Source organism: Chiloscyllium plagiosum, chromosome 40, assembly GCF_004010195.1.
Source record: "Chiloscyllium plagiosum isolate BGI_BamShark_2017 chromosome 40, ASM401019v2, whole genome shotgun sequence".
NCBI classification, from domain to species: Eukaryota; Metazoa; Chordata; class Chondrichthyes; order Orectolobiformes; family Hemiscylliidae; genus Chiloscyllium; species Chiloscyllium plagiosum.
In genome coordinates this window covers 13,641,931-13,658,276 of record NC_057749.1, presented here as the reverse complement: position 1 = coordinate 13,658,276, position 16,346 = coordinate 13,641,931, and the positions used below count along the sequence as shown (strand labels likewise).

Genomic DNA, 16,346 nt, shown 5'->3' with positions numbered 1-16,346 from the left:
ATGACCCAGAGTTTCCCACTGCCTCCACTTCAACACACCACTGTGTTCCTACACCAACATTTCTGTCCCAGATCTGTTGCAGTGTTCCTTAACGCAAGTTCAAAGAACAACACTTCATTTTCCACTTGGTCCTGCTGAACACTCTCTGCTCATTCCTGAAGAAGGGCCTGTGCCCGAAACGTCGAATCTCCTGTTCCCTGGATGCTGCCTGACCTGCTGTGCTGTTCCAGCAATAAAGTTTCAACTTTGATCTCCAGCATCTGCAGACCTCACTTTCTCCTCGATGATTTCATTCACAGGCTAGCAAGCATCACCTTCTCTCAAATGGTTGACAATGGTGTATCCATCTCCCAGAGCAGAAATTCTCCATGAAGCTTCATTCCCCGTACCCCTCAGTTTTACACCATGGACTGATAAAAAGAGGCAAAAAGAAATTTGACCCTGATTGACCTTCACGTATAATTTGTATCAGAAGAAGAACAAACAAAACAAAGATTGGCTTGCAAATGGAGATGTCCTGTACAACTACTGCTTGATACTTTCTCTAATTATAGCCACTTGCATCATTACAAACTGCCAAGGTTCTTTTTTTTTCCAGAATATCTCAAGGCTATGAGTCAAGCTACTGGTTCTGTGCAGTTTGACAGAATTATATCTGAATGTCCTTTTCCACCATTACCAAATCTGAACCCAATACAGAAATGTGCTTTATTACTTCCTAAAAATGCTGGAATGAAGAGTCTCTTTTAATTTTTGTGGTTGTATAATTTTGACCTAAATATAACATTGGTAGCACACTTTGGATTCTTTCCATAGTCAGATGTGTATTAAGATGTAGGTTCAATGCCTTTGTGTTTCCACTTTGAAGGTGAACAAATTGGCATTTTAGTTTCTTGTCAAGTCATGAGATGAGAATGCTTTAGCGTAATACTTTGCTGCACTTTGATAAAACTGTGACTAACCAAGTGCTGATATATTTTATGCAATTGTACAAAGCTTTAACATTACAGACCATTTTAAGAAGTGGCGAGGCTGTTTGCCAAGTTCAAAGCCAAATGTGTTTCAAAAGGAGTTAAGATGTGGCTGGAGTTCTGATATTACCTATGAAAATTCACAGAAAACAGTATTATCTTAGGTCTCCACATCATGGTACGGAAATGAGCGGATTTTATTTTTGATACTTGGTTTACATTGTAGAAATTACTGATGTAAAACCAAATGGGAGGCAACTTCCAATAAAGAGATTTCAATTTCTGTTATTAAATTAAATCAACTGTTCACACTGGTTATGACATACTTCAGGGCCAGATCGGACTTGAACCCAGACCCTCTGGCCCAGAGGTAGGAACATTACCACTGTGCCACAATATCCTCTTACAAGCCCCTTCCCATCTCCCTGTCCCAAAAATCAACTTAGTATTTAGCCCTTCAGATAGGGCTTCTGTTAAACTGAAAAGAACAGGTACTATATCCACCACTCTTACTTCTACCCAAGTAAATGATTTTCACCTGTTTCCATTCCTTTTATGAGAGCACACAGGTTGCTTATAAGAGCCCCTTAAGGGGTTTTGTGATGCAGGTTTGTGTCCCCACATTTGGACGAGAAGCTTCAAGTTCATTTCCCACCTACCACAGAACTGTATAAAATGTGTCCAAAAGGTTGACTAAGAATACTTATTTGAATACTACATGTAACCATGCTTACACATTTCGATATGATTTCCCTTGGGTTATTTTCTGAAGCAAAAGTTCTTAAATGTCATGCAATTAGAAGAAAAATAATAGCTTGTAATTATAAAGCACTTTCCACAATCATTTAATGTCTCAAAGTGCTTTACAGCCAACAATCTATTTTTGGAGGGTAGTTACTGTTCCAATACAGTAAACTTAAGAGGACAATTTGTACACAGCAAACACCCATAGACAGCGGTGTGATAACAACCAGATAATCCACGTTTGTGATATTGTCTGAGTGCTCAATATTGACCCCCAGGATGAACTCTCCCAGTCATTCTTTTAATAGTATCATGGGACCTTTCACTTGCCTGAGAACAAAGATGGTACCTCAGGTCAATATCTTATTTGAAAAACATCACATGTACCACTGGAGTATTATATGGAGCCAGATTTTATGTTGAAGCCGGAGGAATCTCTCTGCATCTCGGGACCCAGTATTGAACCCTCAAACATTCCAGGCGCAGCTAGTTGTTTAAATAAGATAATGTTACAGCAGTAGGTTTACACAGGAAATGCAATGGCATGATTTCCCCATAGTTGTTGGCAGGGAGAAATGTTCTGCATCTATTCAATTGACTTTAATGTGTGAGCACAGAATTTGTAACCGGAGGATTGCAAAACAGCTAACAAAAACATTGCCAGTAATAAAATTGAAAGAATAGTATTGCGGTAATGATGAGACCATTGGGAGGTTCAGTTTCATTAAGTTTTTCACTCGGGGGCTTTCTTAATGACCACAGTGGTTCCTTTGAGCAAACTGACTTTCCAAAATGACCTTTGAGGTCATTTTACCTTTTGTGGTTCCCAAAGGTCAGGTTGAGGGAGAGCAACCACAATGCATCACAGGAAGTGTTCACCTGTATTCTGTGGTTTTCAGTTCTATACCTATTTACCTATACTTATTAATAGTAAATACTTAGATGAACACTTGAAATGCTACAACATGCAAGTCTGTGGGCTAAGTACAGGAAAATGGGATGAGAATAGATAGATACCTGATGGATGAAAGGGGCTCCTTCAGTACTGTAAAAATTCTGAGACTCTCTAGGTTGACTTGGTACAGTCCATAGCAAGCGAATTAATTTTATTTTGATATTGCCCCCAGAGTAGGTAGTATAAGCCCAATGTGGTAAAATCAGATTTCTTAATATTTGTTTGCCATTAGACAGGTCAGAGTTACCTCTGTTATAGGCTTAAGAACGCACAGTCAAGTAGTTGCCTGATGACTCTAAGTATTAACAAATAACTAAGATTACCTCAGTGTTTAATGGTAATTAGCAGTTTGTGTTCCAAGTTTGGATTGTGCTGGAAAAATCTTCCAGAATTTACATATGTAAGGCACTGAAGCTTTTCCTTCCCCTGCTCCACCTTCCCATGTCACACATCACAAGGAGGAGGCAGGTAACCTGCTCTCAGACTGTCTGCCTTGTGTAATAGACAGCTTGCCATGTAATTTAAAAACTCAATGATCTAACCTCTGTCCCTTCCTCACCATCTGTCCTCAGCATCTTCCTACTAAAATATACTGAAGTCTGCACTTCAAACCTCTGATACTAATCTGCACTGTCCCATAAACCACAGTCTTATCCCACTAGATCAGCCTCCAAATGTTCCAGAGGTTGGTGATCTGTTTAGTCATATCCATAATTTCATCCCTGTGCTCTGAGGGGACTTATGTTTTGGGCTGAAATAGACTAAATCAAGGACACTGATTTGTAGTTAAAATAGTAATATCCATTACAACATTTCTGCTAAAATAGTGAACAAAATAATCTCACATCAGTAAACTAATTGTTGCTATGTAAATACTCATACAGGCTTATAAATGTACAATGAACATGTGACTATGTTTGATAGTAAAATTTACTCAATCTTTGTGGAAGGAAATAACTTGGTATATACACAAAACAAGCAAGAAATTAGAGCCAAAAAGCATGGAAACAGACCCTGCAATCCATCTCATCCATGTTGACCAGGTATCCCAAACTGAACTAGTCCCATTTGCCTGCGGTTGGCCCAAGTTCTCTAAACCTTTCCTATTCATGTATCTGTCCAAATATCTTTTACATGTTGTAATTTTACCCGCCTCTGCCACTTCCTTTGGCAGTTCATTCCATATATGCACCACCCTCTGTGAGAAAGTTGCCCTAAGGTCCCTTTTAAATCTTTCCTCTCTCACCTTAAACCTATGCCTTCTGGTTTTGGACTCTCCTATCCTTGGAAAAAGACTTGAGCTATTCACCCTATCCATGTCCCTCATAAACCTCTTTATGGTCATACCGCAGTCTCCAACACTCCAGCTTCTCCTTCAAACTCAAACTCTCTAGTTCCAGCAACATCATTGTAAATTGTTTCTGCATTCTTTCTAGTTTAGCAACATCGTTCCTACTGCAGGGTGATCAGAATTGTATGCAATATTCTAAATATGGCTTCATCAATATCTTGTACAGCTGCAACTTGACATCACAACTCTTATGCTCAGTGCTCTGACCAATAAAGGCACCCTTCGCTCCCTCTGTTCAATAACAGTCCCCAGGGCCCGATCATTAACCTGCCCTGGTTTGTCTTAACAAACCTCACATTTAACTAAATTAAACTGCTTCTGCCATTTCTTAGCTCAATGGCCTGTCTGATCAAGATTGAGAGCAACTCAAGATGTCAGCTGCAGTGAAGTGAAGGGTTCAAGACAATAGCTTTGCTATCAGTGGGTATTTTTCGCATTCAATCTATATAGCCTAGGATTCAATATTAGTGTATGAGTATTTAAACCAAAAATTTAAAAATTTTTAAGCTGTACTTCAACCGGAACCCAGAATTGGCTTGTGGGGCTGATGTTACTACAAACTGCAATGATTTGGAGATGCCGGTGTTGGACTGGGGTGTACAAAATTAAAAATCACACAACACCAGGTTATAGTCCAACAGGTTTAATTGGAAGCACACTAGCTTTCGGAGCGACGCTCCTTCATCAGGTGATGAAGCGTCGCTCCGAAAGCTAGTGTGCTTCTAATTAAATCTGTTGGACTATAACCTGGTGTTGTGTGATTTTTAATTTTGTACAAACTGCAATGGTTTTGATAGCCACTGGGTGCAGATATCACAAAGCCAAAAGATAAACGTATCATATTCAGTATGGGAGTGCTGTCAAAATAAATGTAAAGTGGCTGTTCAATTCCCATTTTGACATTCCCATATAGCTTACACTGAGTCCTGAACCTGAATAGTGGAATTTTGTTGCCGAGCAGCTGATTGTTTAGTCCACTTAGAAATAAGTGAAATACAGAATAGAGCAGACTGTAGAGCTTGTTCTATCATTCAAGAGATGAACTGCATCTTAACTCTATCCATCCAACTTACCTCTGTAATCTTTAATTTGTTATAATCAGTTAATATAGTCACTAGTGTGATGTAAGAAACGAGGCAACCAATTTGTATACAACAAGCTCTCTCAAATAGCAATTAATAAATGACTAGATAATGTGTTTTAACTATGTTATATTGGCCAGTGCACTTTCCAATGTCCACTATCATGAAATCTTAAATGTTCCTATGAGGGAGACTTGGTTTAAAATCTCAACAGAAAGATGTGGAGGTGCCGGTGTTGGACTGGGGTGGACAAAGTCAAAAATCACTCAAAACCAGGTTATAGTCCAACAGGTTTATTTGAAAGTACAAGCTTTTGAAGTGCTGTTCCTTTGTCAGGTAACTAGTTACCTGGCGAAGGAGCAGCACTTCGAAAGCTTGTACTTTCAAATAAACTTGGTGTTGTGATTTTTAACATCCTTTGGCATTGGCCTATCACTCATGCTCAGGTATCGTGGTGGGGCTTTAAACAACAACTAACAATCTACATATTTAAAACTTAAGAGATATGGGGATACCACAGGAAAATTGCATTGAAGTAGAATATCAGCCATGATCTCATTAAATGGCAGAATGGTTTCAAACATCTGAATCACATAATCCCGCTCATATTATTATTTATTTTCTTTTGTACGACGGCTTGCATTTATGTAAGAACTGTAACACAAGCTAAACATTCAGGGTGCTTGACAAGTGCATATCAAACTAAAGTTGACAGTCTGCTACATGCTTTATTAGGCAAGGTGATGAAAAGAGCAGGCTTTAAGGAGTATTTTTAAAGAAGAGGAGGGATCACAGAGCATTAGGGAAGGAATTTCTTGAGCTCTAGTGTGGGTGATGCTAAGAAATTGCTGACACTCAATAACAGCAATGTGACAAATTCATATTAAGTTTGTATCATTTGTCAACAGCTCATTTTTCAGAAAAATAATGAATACCTTACAGGTGGGAGCACACTGTAAAGAAAATTTACCACTGTTCAATAACCATGTATTGTTTTTCAACACTAAAGTCATCACATTTCATTATTTATTGGCACATTCTGAAATCTAGTTTAAAAATGCCTCTATATTTTATTGTTTGGTGCAAAAGTGTAATTTTGCAGACTATGCATTACAACAGTTTACATTTAATGGACTGCCAGTTTGCACTTTAAATTTCAGAATTGAACATTGATTTTAAAATATGCTGCATTTCAATGGTGCCTTTCACCACCTCAGGATGTTCTATAGCATTTTACAATTAAATACTTTTGAAGTATCATTACTGTTATATGTAGGAAATGTGGCAGTCAATTTGTGCATTGCAAAGTCCCATAAACAGCAATGTGGCAATGACCAGACAATATGCTTTAGTGATGTTAAGGGAGAAATATTGGCCAAAGCAACAGAGAGAACCTTCCTCCATCTCTTTAAAATAATGTCATTGAATTGTTTAATACCAGGGCAAATAGAGATGGAAATAGATAGAGAAAGATGTGTGAGGATGTATGAGTGTGATTAGATAACCTTGGCTCATGTTTCAGGTTAGCATTTCAACCAGCAGGAAAAGAACCCTGCTGAAACCATCTTTCCTCTTTCTCTTCAAATGCTGATTTTTCTCCTCTGAAGCTAAAGGTGACTGCCACATGCTCCAGGGACTTCACCTATATCTTCACTTCTAAACAGAGTCAGTGAATTTTGGTTGACTTAGACAGCATTACAGTTGAGAACTTGATCCTGCCTCATCCAGTTTCCACACAACCATGTTTTTCAAAACACATCACTGGATAATGATCAAGAACAGTGAACCTGCCTGATTTATTTTTCATCCATGTTATTTTCTGTACATATTTCAGATTTCCAGAATTTGTCAGTTTGTTCCTTGTCACTTTCAAGAGTAAATTACTTCGACTTTGATGCCTTGTTCAGCATGTAATGTTAAATTGTGTATTACGTATTGTTGCTAGTAATACATCACAGCCCTTGGCAGCAGGTCTCTCGTCCTCGTGCCTAAAACTTGGATTTGTTTACTTGCATTCTTACAACTCAAGTACATCATCAATGGGGCCATATATTCCACAGCAGTTGTTAAAAAAACCCTTTGAAAGAAATCTTGTAAAACCCTGCAATTTATGTTGTTGCAGGCTCCTCTGTTTTATCCAGCACCTCTGGCTTTAATTTGGGTGCGAGTCAACATGAGTGCTTGTGCCTGGAAATTTTGTGTTTTGCCAATCCACAATTTACAATCCTGAGCTGCAGTTTTACAGCTCCTTGAGGCCTACCCTGGCCTACCTCCCAGGCTGAAGAAAGACAGTTGTGAGGGAATTTATGTTTCCTTATTGTTCGTTGGTAATCAAGCTAACCTGGGAGTGATTTGATTTTAATATCAGTTAGTTGAATTTAATGACTTGATTGAAAAGGTTCTGTGGAGCTAACAGGATGTGGGCACAGCAAGGTTCCATTAGTGGTATTGCTTCATTTCTTAATGTGCGCAAGTCTCTCTGTAAACTTGGCCTGCTTTATGACAAGTCCCATTAGTCTAAACAGTCTTACTCTTGGACTCGACTAAACTGATGAGAGCACTGATAAGGAAAACGAATGGCGACACATCAGTAGAATTTTTTAAAAGCGTCTTCAGGCCTTCTTTTCCATCCCCCCCCCCTCCCCCGCCAACACACATACATACATACACACACACACACACAGTTTTTGTTAATGTATAATGTTTGAAAATCTCTGCAAATTGTAGATTCAGGGAATCACTACATTTTTCATGCAGGAAACTGATGCTGCATTCTGGAATGAGGAGAGTGGAATTGATTGTGTACATCTGTGCCTTCGGAGACCAAATCTGTTCATGCGTCATTAGGTTTGGTCAACTTGGCTGTTAAAAGGTTGGGGGTGGGGAAGTATAGGTTGTATTGGAGGATTCTAATAGTCTGGACATCTTAAGTGACGATTGTTTTTTTTCTTCTAAATGTTCATTTATCTGAAGTCGTAATGAAATGCCAGTGGAAATAGACAGTTTGCAAAATTTCTTATAAATTTTAGATTGTAATAGGTGTTAAGAACTATGACCACTTTGTTCTTTTTCTCTCTGATTTGATGGAATTTAATATTAGCACAACCACATAATATACTTTGCAGGAAGTTGACAGTCGGTTTTGAAAGGTTCCAGTTTAGTGCTTTTCTATGGTGCTGAGCCCCAGTACTAAACATGTTTGCCCAGTACAGGGAGTTGGCTGCTTTTCAGTCGTCAACTGCTGAATCATCACTTGTGGTTCAGGTACCTGGACACAGAATGGGGAGAATCAGCCAAGATTCCTAATCCTGACTGCTGTCTGACGACCCTCACCACGATTAGAAAAACTCACTCATTGACCTTGGTGACAATTTGGATGAAGCAACGGTGAACTGCTCCAGTGCAGCACAGGTCATTGTCTCGGAGGCAAAATTGAAAAGATGTTGACTGTATATGACTTCGACCTGAATTAATATTTATCCTTCAGCCGATATCATCTTTCTTAAAAAAAAATTATCTGGTTCTTATCACATTACAGTTTGTGGGAGTTTGCTGTGTGAAAGTAAGCTGTTGTAATTCCTTCATTGTACAAGTGACTACAAAAATATCTCAATTGATTTAAGAGGAGATTAATGACTATTAATTTGGTATAGTGGCTATATTACTCGTCTAGTAATCTGGAGTTGTGGATTAATAATCCAGAGATGTGAATTTGAGTCTCATCATGGCAGGGCAATGTAAATACACTGCATGAAATTAAGATAGTGACAGAGTTCTACTTTTACTGGACTAGCACTCTGGAGGTCTGAGGCAACACTCGAGGGAAACAGGTTCAAATCCCAGCATGTCAGCTGATATAGTTTAAATTAAATCTGAAATTGAAAGCTAGTTTCAGTAATGCTGACATTTGGCCTCTTAAGTCTGCACTGCCATTTAATAAGATCATGACCGATCTGTTTGTGGTACAAGTTCCACGTTTCCATCTACTCCCAATAATGTTTGATTTCCTGACTAGCAAGAATCTATCCACCTCTGCCTTGAAAATATTCAGTGACCTTGCCTCCAATGCCTTCTGAGTTCCAAAGTCTCTCAACCTCTCCTCATCTCTGTTCATAAATAATGACACCTAGTTTCCTAACAATGCCCCTCTGTCCTAGGTACCCCCACAAGAGGAAACATCTGTGTCACATTCACCTTGTAAAGACTGTTCAGGATCATACATCCTTCAATCAAATCACTGTTCATCGTTCTAAATTCCAGTGAAAATAAAACCAGTCTGCCCAACCTTCCCTCAAAACAACCACCCATTCCAGTTATCAATCTAGAAACTCCTCTGAACCACATCCAATGGTTTTACATCCTTACTTAAATAAGGAGACCAAAATTTTCAGTGCATTCAAGAAATGGTTTCACCAATGCCCAGTATAACTGAAATGTAACATCCTTACTGTTATCAACTAAATGATCATTAAACTACCCTCTATTATCTTAAAACCCATCTGGACCACTCATGTCTTTTAGGTTATATGACTCCAGATCACCACAGCAAAGTGATTGCCTCTCAGTTGCTGTCTGAAATAGCTTATAAACCTCTTTGCTCATGGACAATTAAGGTTGGCCTTGCTAGCAATAAATTCACCACATAGAAGAATAAATTATCTAGAATAAAATTAGTAGCACTATGTTTTATTTTAAATTATGGATGACACCGACTTGGCCAGCATTTGTTGCCTATTCCTAATTGTGCTTGAGGTGGTGACTGTGAAAGTACTAGATTGTTGTTGTTAAGAAAAACTTTGACCCCACCTCGGGTTTTAGGAGAGGATTTCTGCTATTAATCCGGTTTGACCTGAACGTGAGTCCAGACCCATGGCAATTTCATTGATTCTTTGTGCCATTCAAAATAGCTTAGCAAAACACTAAGTATCAAAAAATTCACCATCACTTCCTCAAGGGTAGTTAGTGATGGACATTAAATGCTCACAATATAAGTGCCCCTCTCTGATATTTAACCATGTTTAGCATCATGGCTGAGTTCAGCAGCTGACTGACAAATGCAATAGGCCACAGATTCTGGACTTTCCTAATTAAATTCTTACTTTTGTAATGGCTAGCAGATTTATTTCTAAAAATGCAGTCATAACCCAGGACTCCTTCAGGGTGTTTATAATGCAGAATAGGACTTTGCAGAACTGTTGCATCTGCCACATCGTATGTGACTTTCCTACAGTAAAACATTGTTTGGAAGTAACCATTTCTTCTCTACTGTTGACGTCTGTGTTGTCTCGCATATTTGTTTTCCTTGATGCAGTGCTCAATGGTATCCCACGGCTGCGCACCCACTTTTAGCTGAATTTGTTAAATTTTACATACTGAACATTTGAATCTGTGGCTTCATACAGCCAATTAAGCTGAAGGTAGAGAGGAAGACTGCAAATCTGGAATGAAAATGAAGCTATTGGAAAAACAAGAGTGGGCAAATTGCATTTGAAAGCAGATGATAGGTTGATGAAAGTTCCTACCTGAAACATTAACCTACTTTCTCCTTCAGGTGTAAGAGGGCCTTGTGTGCTTTCATCATTTTTGTTTTTATCTTGTTTGTATTTGCTTCCTTTTTTCTCAACACTTAATCCCTTGTGGTCGATGTTGGCAGTGTAATCTTCATGTGAAGTGCAGCAGGGGATAATTAGACCAGGGGCCTGCAGACATAATTAAACCCTTATTTTAAAGACATGTATTATTTCCTTATTCCTGAATAAAACTTTGATCTCATTGATATTTGTTATCAAAAAGTAGATGTAAAAGTAGACAGATATCTGAGAAACATGTTGGTTGGGACAGGAGAGTTTCTCTTGGTACAGGCTAAGGGGCTGAGAGAAGGAAAACGGAGGTGCTCCAGCAACACCACTGGTGGGAGGGTGTAATTACAATGTGACATGTTTACATTATAGACGTATACAAAACAGTACACAGACACTAATGAGGAAAATTGAGATACAACAGTTTTTTTTCAACATAATTTAGACTTTTTATAGTAGGCTTATTTTACTGGGTTTTGCCACATCTTTGTAAACGTTATATTGTTTTTGCTTTCTTAGTTAACAGTGCAATCTGGCCGCCACCCCACAGTTCTTCAGAAACTCTGCCAACTGCCTTTTCAGTACTTTAGTGATCAACGATTGATCAAAGTCCTGTTTCCAACACTGATAACAGCTTGTTACAACAACCCACAGAACAAAGTCATCTTGGAGCAGGAGATGAGCTGCATTCTGTTAGCTACTTTTATCCAGGTAAATATGCATGCATGATCCAGCAATGCTCAGTTCTTCCTTACTCTTGAGATGTCAGTGTTGCTGACAAGGCCAGTATTTATTGCTCATCACTAATTGCCTTTGAACACATGATGATGAGCTATCTTTTTGAACCACTGTAGTCTATCCATAGTGCTGTTGAAAAGAGAGTTCCAGAATTCTAACCAAGCAACATTGAAGGATCAACAATATAATTACAAGGTAGGGTGGGGTGTAATCTGCATTAAATCAGTCCTTGCTTGATGGGGGAGGTAGTGGTTATAATCTGGAGACACAAACTAATGCTGTAGGGGCATGAGTTCAAATTCCACCATGACGACTGGTGAAATTTTTAATTCAGTAAAATCTGTAATTAAAAAGCTAGTTTAATTGTGAATTTGTAATGGTTGTCAGGTGTTGTAAAAATCCATCTGAATCAGTAATGTCCTTTTAGGGTAGGAAATCTGGCATTCTAACCTGCTCTGACTTACAAGTGACTGAGGTTGAATCTTCGCTTTATTCTGAAATTGTCTAAAGATCCGATCAATTCAAAGGCAACTAGGGATGGACAACAATTGCTGACTTTGCCAGTGACACCAATAACAGAAAAATTGAGGGCAATCTGCTTTGAAAGTGTTCAGTCTATCAGCACAAATATCCTTTGCGCAGATCATCAGAAACTACACTGAATGGTAGAGCTCAAAAAGGTAAAGGAGACACCAATGAACTAAAATTATAAACAAAAGTAAACATTACATAATAATCCACCTGTTTTCATGTACTATGTCATTCTGTATTCGCTGTGGTATTTGCTAATAGGTATGTCAAGGATGCTTCACAGCCGTATGTCTGTTTACACTTAGGGAGCTAATGGTTTTTATCTTAGGATAGAGGTACTATATATCCCTGTGAGAAAGCTTGAAGAAAGAGGGAGTGACTGCTTCACCTTGGATTGGTGCAGTAATTTGGACTTAAAAGCAAGAACTTGGTAGAGGCAGGTTTCAGTTTGTTCGCCCTGGAAATGCCTTTGGCTGTGAGAATGTGAGGTCTGAATTGGATGACCAGGTAAAATCAGGGGATATAATATTGTAAACCATCAGTCATTATAGATGAAATCTATGTTTGTACAAAAGATACTGGAAATACTCATGATTTAGAGCTGCCAGTATTGGACTGGGATGTACAGAGTCAAAAATCACACAACACCAGGTTATAGTTCAGCAGGTTTAATTGGAAGCTCTAGCTATCAGAGTGTTGCTCCTGCATCAAGTAGTTGTGGAGTATAAGATTATACTCCACAACCACCTGATGAAGTGCATAGAAAGCTAGTGCTTTCATATAAACCTATTGGACGATAACCTGGTGTTGTGTGATTTTTAACTTTGGAAATACTTAGCATGGCAGTCAGCGTCAGTGGAGAGAGAAACAGTTAACTTTTCAAGTCATTCGGTAACTTTTCATTAGAAAGTTTGATGATGTAACAGGCTTTAACCAAGTACAGAGATGGGATGGAAACGAATCACAAGGTGTGCAATAGGGTGAAATTAGGAGAGATAAGTGGGGTGATGGTGTAAGGCAAAAGAAGATGGTAATGAAACAAGTGAAGAAACAGCAGATGGGTGTAGAGGAGACGTAATTGGCAATCGCAGTATTATTTAAAAAACTGCCAACCAACAAAATGGCAGCAGAGGCTATGATCTGAAAACATTGAACTCTGCATTGAGTCTGAAAAACTACAAAGAAATGATAAGGGCCTTTCATTGAGCTTCAGTCAACAATGTAGAAGGACTGACAACACAAGGGTCAGAATGGGGCAAGTTATTGAAATGACAGACCGCTTGATCCTCACGGTCAGACTTGTAGACCGAACAGAGATGTTTTGCAAAGCAGTCACCCAATATGCATTTACTCCCTTCCTGAGGTAGTGCAGACTGAATCATGAGCAGTGAATGAAGATCAATGAATTAATAGAACTGCAAGTAATTTACTATTTCATTGAAAGGACAATTTGAATGCTGAGAAGGATGGAGTTGAAAGGGTAGGTAGGAAAGAGAAAAGAAAATTCCTTTCCCCTTTGTCTCATTTGTGAGTTTGTGCGCTGCTGACATTAATCACTCACTAAAGGCAGAGAGGGTACCTGCACTCAGTGCATTGACGTTTCTAAACTTGAGCCAGTATTAAAGTGTCACTCAATGAGTGACTTAGCAAGGCTGAGTTCAGCAACAGTTTGGATAGTGGACCTTCAGACGGAAGTCTACATCTGCAGTTTTGTTCCTGATTCACTAACATGGTTTTACAGTCACTTGACGTGGCAAATCTTTCATTGGTAAAACCCTTTGCATTGAGGCAAAGTGTGTGGCATAAGTTGATTGCAGTGCTACCTACACCTAAGTGGCAAGCAGAGGGAAAATGCTCAGAAGGTGGAGTGTTGGGTTTTTCACCAGCTGCTATATAACTTCATCTCTTTCAAAGAGAAGATTAATAATTTTAGAACATTGTTAATGTAAGCAAAAAGCCAGCTGTCCACCTGACTATTTCATAGCATTAAAATATAACCTGTAATTTGAATGCTATGAAAGCCGTGTACGTAAAGTTTGGGTTGGGCAAAGAGGGATGTAGCATCAGAAATGTAACTTTGTGCCAATCATGGTAACTGCATAGTTCCAATGCCACGACAAGTATTATATACCAAACTTCTGTAGGACTAGTACAGACATGAATCTCACACATACCACTGAATGACATGAAAAGACAGAAAAGTAGCAATGGGAACATCAACTGCAGTGAGAATACGTCCGGCATCACGTTATAATCAAAACAATGGGCATTGTCGTTAAAACAAAACATTTAATTTGAACTTTTCATATTTTTCAGCTTAATTCAAATGTTTAAAATGTTTTATGCCCCTCAAATTGAGAAACATGCTGGATAATGGTCAATTCCATGTGTACCCAAGGACAGAAATCATCATGGATTAAAATCGCAATCTTAGTCATAGACAATGGACTGCAAATCTCTGAATGTTCAATGTGTAAGAAAGTTGTTAGGCAAGTTAGATAATGCACAATTCCAGCTAAATTCAGCTACAAACCCACAGTTACCTTAAATTTGCAGTATCCCACCCTACTTCTTGGAATGGCCTTTTCGACCTCCATAGCTTCTGTGTCTTCAAATATTCTGACGATGCCAACCTTTATATGGATACTTCTGATATGTCTTTGTTTTGACTCAAATGAAACACCCCCATTGTTGAGAGAGTGCTTGATCATGTAGTGTACTTCAGCTCTCACTCCTTCCCTTCGTTCCCAGAATGTAATAGAGTTCCTTTTATCCTCACCTCCAACTTCATCAGCCTCCATGTTCAACACATCATTCATTCTCTGTCATTTCAGTCACCTGTAACATGAATCCACCAAACTTATCTTCCCCTCTTCATTCAGCATTTAAAGGGACCATAATCTTTGTGATGTCCTTGTTCACTCCAGCAACTTCCCTTCCAATGACACCTTCATCCAAAGATACAAGGCACATTGATCTAGATAAACAATTTACACTGTTACCACTGAGATGTTGATCAAGAACAATAGGTGACACTTCTTTGACAACAATGATCTATAACAAAATCTTGTTACATTAAACTACATTCTTCTAGAATGTGTAGCAATGCATAATATCTCTCAATCTAAAACACTGTGCTACTTCATCACATAGGAGGTCTGATCCATGGGTAGCCAACACATACTAAGGGGAACTTTAGAACCAGATTGAATAATAAAGAATTCATACAGAAGCATTAAATTGATCAAATGACAATGTATGCTTCTCTTTAATTTTAGGATTTTGCGCTGAGTTTGAGTCAGTCTGACAATAAGACTTCTCAACAGAAAGGTACGTATTTCAGGATTGCTCTTTGTACATTTGTCGTAAACAACAGCAGCATAAGTGTTCTATTTAACAATTTATTGTTGTCCTCATTTCAGAGAGAATTCCTGGAGCTCAAGACTACCTTGATTTCTCCAACAGGTTCCCCAGGGAGATGTGGGAGGATGCCCGGAAATTTTTTTTAAATAAAGACACAATTTGCTAAGAATAAAACAGATTTGGGAAAGGGTGAAAAATACCCAACCCCTCAAAACATTACTTGATTTATAAATTAGTCTTGTAATTCATTCATTGACATTATGTTCTAGAATGTTCTTATATTTGATTTGCACAAATTGTATATAGTACCTGTTGTACATACGATTTTCATTGTAATCACTTTTTGACAATTTTTTAATGTGATGCTTTCTAATGTATGTGTGTGTAGAATAATCCATTTGGTTCTTGTTGTTTAGAATGATCCAGCAGTCCCCTGTGGAATGTGTCAATTAATTTTATTTATTAGCAGTGTATCAGTGCCTTAGATACACTGATGACACAATAAAATTATTTATTTTCATCTGCATTCATGTGAAGTATTGGTTATTTGCTGGGGGAAAGCTTAAGAACATAAGAAATAGGAGCAGGAGTAGACCATCCACCCATTAGAAGAAAATGAGGACTGCTGATGCTGGAGATCAGAGTCAGAGTGTGGCGCTGGAAAAGCATAGCAGGTCAGGCATCACCTAAGGAACAGGAGAGTTGACGTTTCAAGCACAAGTTCTTCACCTTCCTGCTCCTTGGATGCTGCATGACCTACTGTGCTTTATCCAGCATCTACCCATTAGACCTGTTTCACCATTTATTGCAATCATGGTTGATCTTGGGCTGCAAGTCCACTTTCCTACTCAGTTCACATGATTCTTGATTACTTGGGGAGACCAAAGATCTGTCTCTTCACCCTTCAATTATATTCAACGATGGAGCATCTACAACCCTGTTGAGGGAGAAAATTCCAATGGTTCACGACTTTGAGTGAAAAAATTTCATATTTTCTTGGCCCTAAATCCTGACAGCCTGTTCGCATGATGT

The 16,346-nt window shown here is 38.6% G+C and overlaps 1 protein-coding gene across 6 annotated transcripts in view; it reads left to right on the top strand.

Annotated features, from left to right (window-relative positions):
* Positions 1-15,840, top strand: part of scaper (S-phase cyclin A-associated protein in the ER) — a 311,736-nt gene extending 295,896 nt beyond the window's left edge. For 4 of the 6 annotated variants that reach the window (XM_043680385.1, XM_043680382.1, XM_043680384.1 and 1 more), the window contains 3 exons: positions 11,202-11,393; positions 15,230-15,281; positions 15,374-15,840. In XM_043680385.1, coding sequence (XP_043536320.1) covers positions 11,202-11,393; positions 15,230-15,281; positions 15,374-15,480 — 351 coding nt within the window. In that variant the 3' untranslated portion in view covers positions 15,481-15,840. Of the gene's footprint in view, positions 1-11,201; positions 11,394-15,229; positions 15,282-15,373 lie in introns of those variants that run through there. The other 2 variants (XM_043680386.1, XM_043680387.1) reach the window with 1 other exon arrangement.
* Positions 15,841-16,346: the final 506 nt, after the last annotated feature.